The 2,762-nt window shown below is 45.8% G+C and overlaps 1 protein-coding gene across 1 annotated transcript in view; it reads left to right on the top strand.

The window, feature by feature from the left end:
- Positions 1–2,762, top strand: part of FBLN2 (fibulin 2) — a 73,999-nt gene that overhangs the window by 66,200 nt on the left and 5,037 nt on the right. Inside the window, exons 12-14 of the mRNA XM_010136333.1 lie at positions 341–480; positions 1,128–1,244; positions 2,048–2,176. Of these exons, the coding sequence (XP_010134635.1) occupies positions 341–480; positions 1,128–1,244; positions 2,048–2,176 (386 nt within the window). The remainder of the gene's footprint in view (positions 1–340; positions 481–1,127; positions 1,245–2,047; positions 2,177–2,762) is intronic.

The following is a 2,762-nucleotide window of genomic DNA, read 5'->3' as shown; positions in this document are numbered from 1 at the left end:
AGTGGCTGTTTGGAGCTCTGCCATGCCATGCTGTCACTTGGGGCCGGGCGCGCTTGGTTTGGTTTAGGTGCAGGTTGCCAATTAAAGTCATCCGTAAACTGCTTTCCTACGAGTTTCCTTCATGCTGACGTAGAAATTTATCTTTCTGAGGATTTCACAACTTTCTTCATATAGGTCTAGGATACAGCCTTGTGTATTTTATCATTACCGTACACCAGTTAGAGCACAAAACCTGAGGTCACAGCATTTTGTGCTCTGCAAATAGATCTTTGACACTTTTTAAAACATCCTCTTGCATCTGGTTTGATGCTTTTGATCCTAAGCTCATTGTGTATTTGCTTGTTGTGCTGGCAGACATAAACGAGTGCTGGAATTACCCTGGACGCCTGTGTCAGCACACGTGTGAGAACACCCCTGGGTCCTACCACTGCACTTGTTCTTCTGGTTTCCGCCTGTCCTATGATGGGAAGCACTGTGAAGGTACCAGACTCTTTTTCCATGCAGAAGAAATTGCAGTGTGAATTAAGGGGCTTTAGGGAAGGAGTTGAGGTGAAATATAAACCCAGTAAACCCATGCCTTGTGTGTGCTCAGGTTTGCAGGTATTCAATCGAATATTCAAAGCTGTCAGATGAGAGCCAGCAAGTTTATTCTCTCCCATTCCCTCACGTACTTTTTTCTTTCCTTCTGGGTGAGAGAAAAGGAGGACAAAACAAAGCTACGATAGGAGACTTTTCATTCAAATTTTACTAAAGATGGAACCTGGCAGTGAAATAGCTTGAAAAATATTGATTTTGAACTGAATGGAAGTTTTTTAAGTTCTCCATGATTTTTTTTAAGGCAACGATTATATATTCTCAATCAATTGTAACATACAAGGTCTGAAACACATGACTGCAAGTGTGTGTGTTTTCTTTGGCATGTGTAGAAATGAAATCCAGGTGCCAGAGACATCCCCATGCTTCCTGGCATTCTGCTTAGGGAGCAGAAAACCTTCCTGGGACAAATCAGCCCATCCTTATTCACTCTGACCAGCAGGATCTGGTAGCTGTTCTCAGAAGCAAGAAATGGTGGAAGATGCTGTTCTGAACCGTTGTGGCAACGTCTGTGGCTTTGTTTTTGGATACAGATGTGAATGAATGCGACACTAGTCCCTGCAGCCAGGAGTGTGCCAATGTTTATGGTTCCTACCAGTGTTACTGCAGGCAAGGCTTCCAGCTAGCAGAAGATGGACATTCCTGTAAAGGTAAGGCTGCTGGTTCGTCAGGGCCGGGTAAATGTGTGTGACCTCGTGAGCACTTGGGGCTGTCTGACTCTCAGCAGCACCTAATGCTGCAGGTGATGCCTGAGGATGATCGTGAGTGAGGATGAGGAGCTCCAAAAGGTAGCTCCAGCTATTGGGAAATGAAGTTCATTTTCATGCCTTCCGCCAGGTGCTGGAATACGCTTGAGTGACCATAGCACTGGCGAGGTTATTGTTTCATGGGGCTGGAGCCTATGATTGAAAAAAATCAAAGGGAAGATCTGTTTACCCATATTGTCTCAGTGAAAGCCCCCACTCAGCCGTGGCTGAGTGACAGCTTGCTCTTACTTTGCTCCTGCTGACTGAATGAGGTGTAGGGTGATCAGAATGGAGAAAGGAAGAGTTTTACCTGTTGGCCTGAAGTTCCCACTGACACACTGGAGGGTCTCTGTTTGAGAAATGGTGAAGAAACCCACGTTCTTCCTAGCACGGGGAAGCCTCCAAAGCAATCCCAGAAGAATTACAGAGGTACCAGAGAGTTTTTCAATCTCAGATGTGCCCCAGACTTGTTCTTTTCCATGAGCCCATACTACTTGAAGCCAGTATTGCTGGGAGCACGTTTGTGTTCAGCAATTCAGAAAGCACCATCAGCAGTCCTAGAGCAATGTCAAACTTTCATGGTTGCATTCGTGTTAGAGAATATGTTCTAAATGTGTCAGAGAAGAACTTCCCCATGTTCTACAGGCTCTCTTTTCAGATTTCTGTTTTTCTTTTTTTCCTGTGTTGTAATTGTGTTTTGTTTCCAGACATCGATGAGTGCACACAGAGCGCAGGCATCCTCTGTACTTTCCGCTGCGTGAACGTTCCTGGTAGTTATCAGTGTGCTTGTCCCGAGCAGGGATACACCATGGCAGCGAATGGAAGAACCTGTCGAGGTAATGAGGAGTTCAGGAACGGAAAGGATTGTATCATGAAACTTTAATCCTTGGGAGGATCTCAGCCTTTGTGGTTCCTCAGTGAAGTCTCCATGTTTTATATGAGCCACTGTTAAAAAGCCAGTATTTGATAGAGTTGCCAAGTGTTGGTATCTGCAATGTCAGCTTTATCCTGCGTTAAAAAAGGGGCTGTGGCAACTCAGCTAATTGTCAGCTAATTGTGAGCCTGTTGTTTAAATTAATTGCTAAGGGAGCCCCCTTTGCCATTCACACTGGGGCCCTTGTGCACCTTGGCACGGCGGTAAGTGATCCGGTTTTTTAGAGGTGCCAGATGTAGAAATCTGTGGCTTCATTATGAGCTGCAGTTTCCTGCCCCAGAAAACTGGGAGAGTGGATGCAGGTCCTGGACATCCTCACGTCTGCCACCTAAGCTTAAGTGTGTTGGCATTAGGAGAACAGAAGAGTCTTCTGGGCGTCTGGTGGTTTTCATCTGGAGCACAGCTGCCTGCTTTGGAAGTCAAACTCCCCCCTTTCCACGGGATGCACTGGCTGTAACGTGATTGAAGATCTGATTACCTTTAGGTTC

This window comes from Buceros rhinoceros, unplaced genomic scaffold (genome assembly GCF_000710305.1).
Source record: "Buceros rhinoceros silvestris isolate BGI_N320 unplaced genomic scaffold, ASM71030v1 scaffold9475, whole genome shotgun sequence".
NCBI classification, from domain to species: domain Eukaryota; kingdom Metazoa; phylum Chordata; class Aves; order Bucerotiformes; family Bucerotidae; genus Buceros; species Buceros rhinoceros.
Note: the sequence above shows the minus strand (reverse complement) of the source record. Positions and strands in the feature narration are given on the sequence as shown.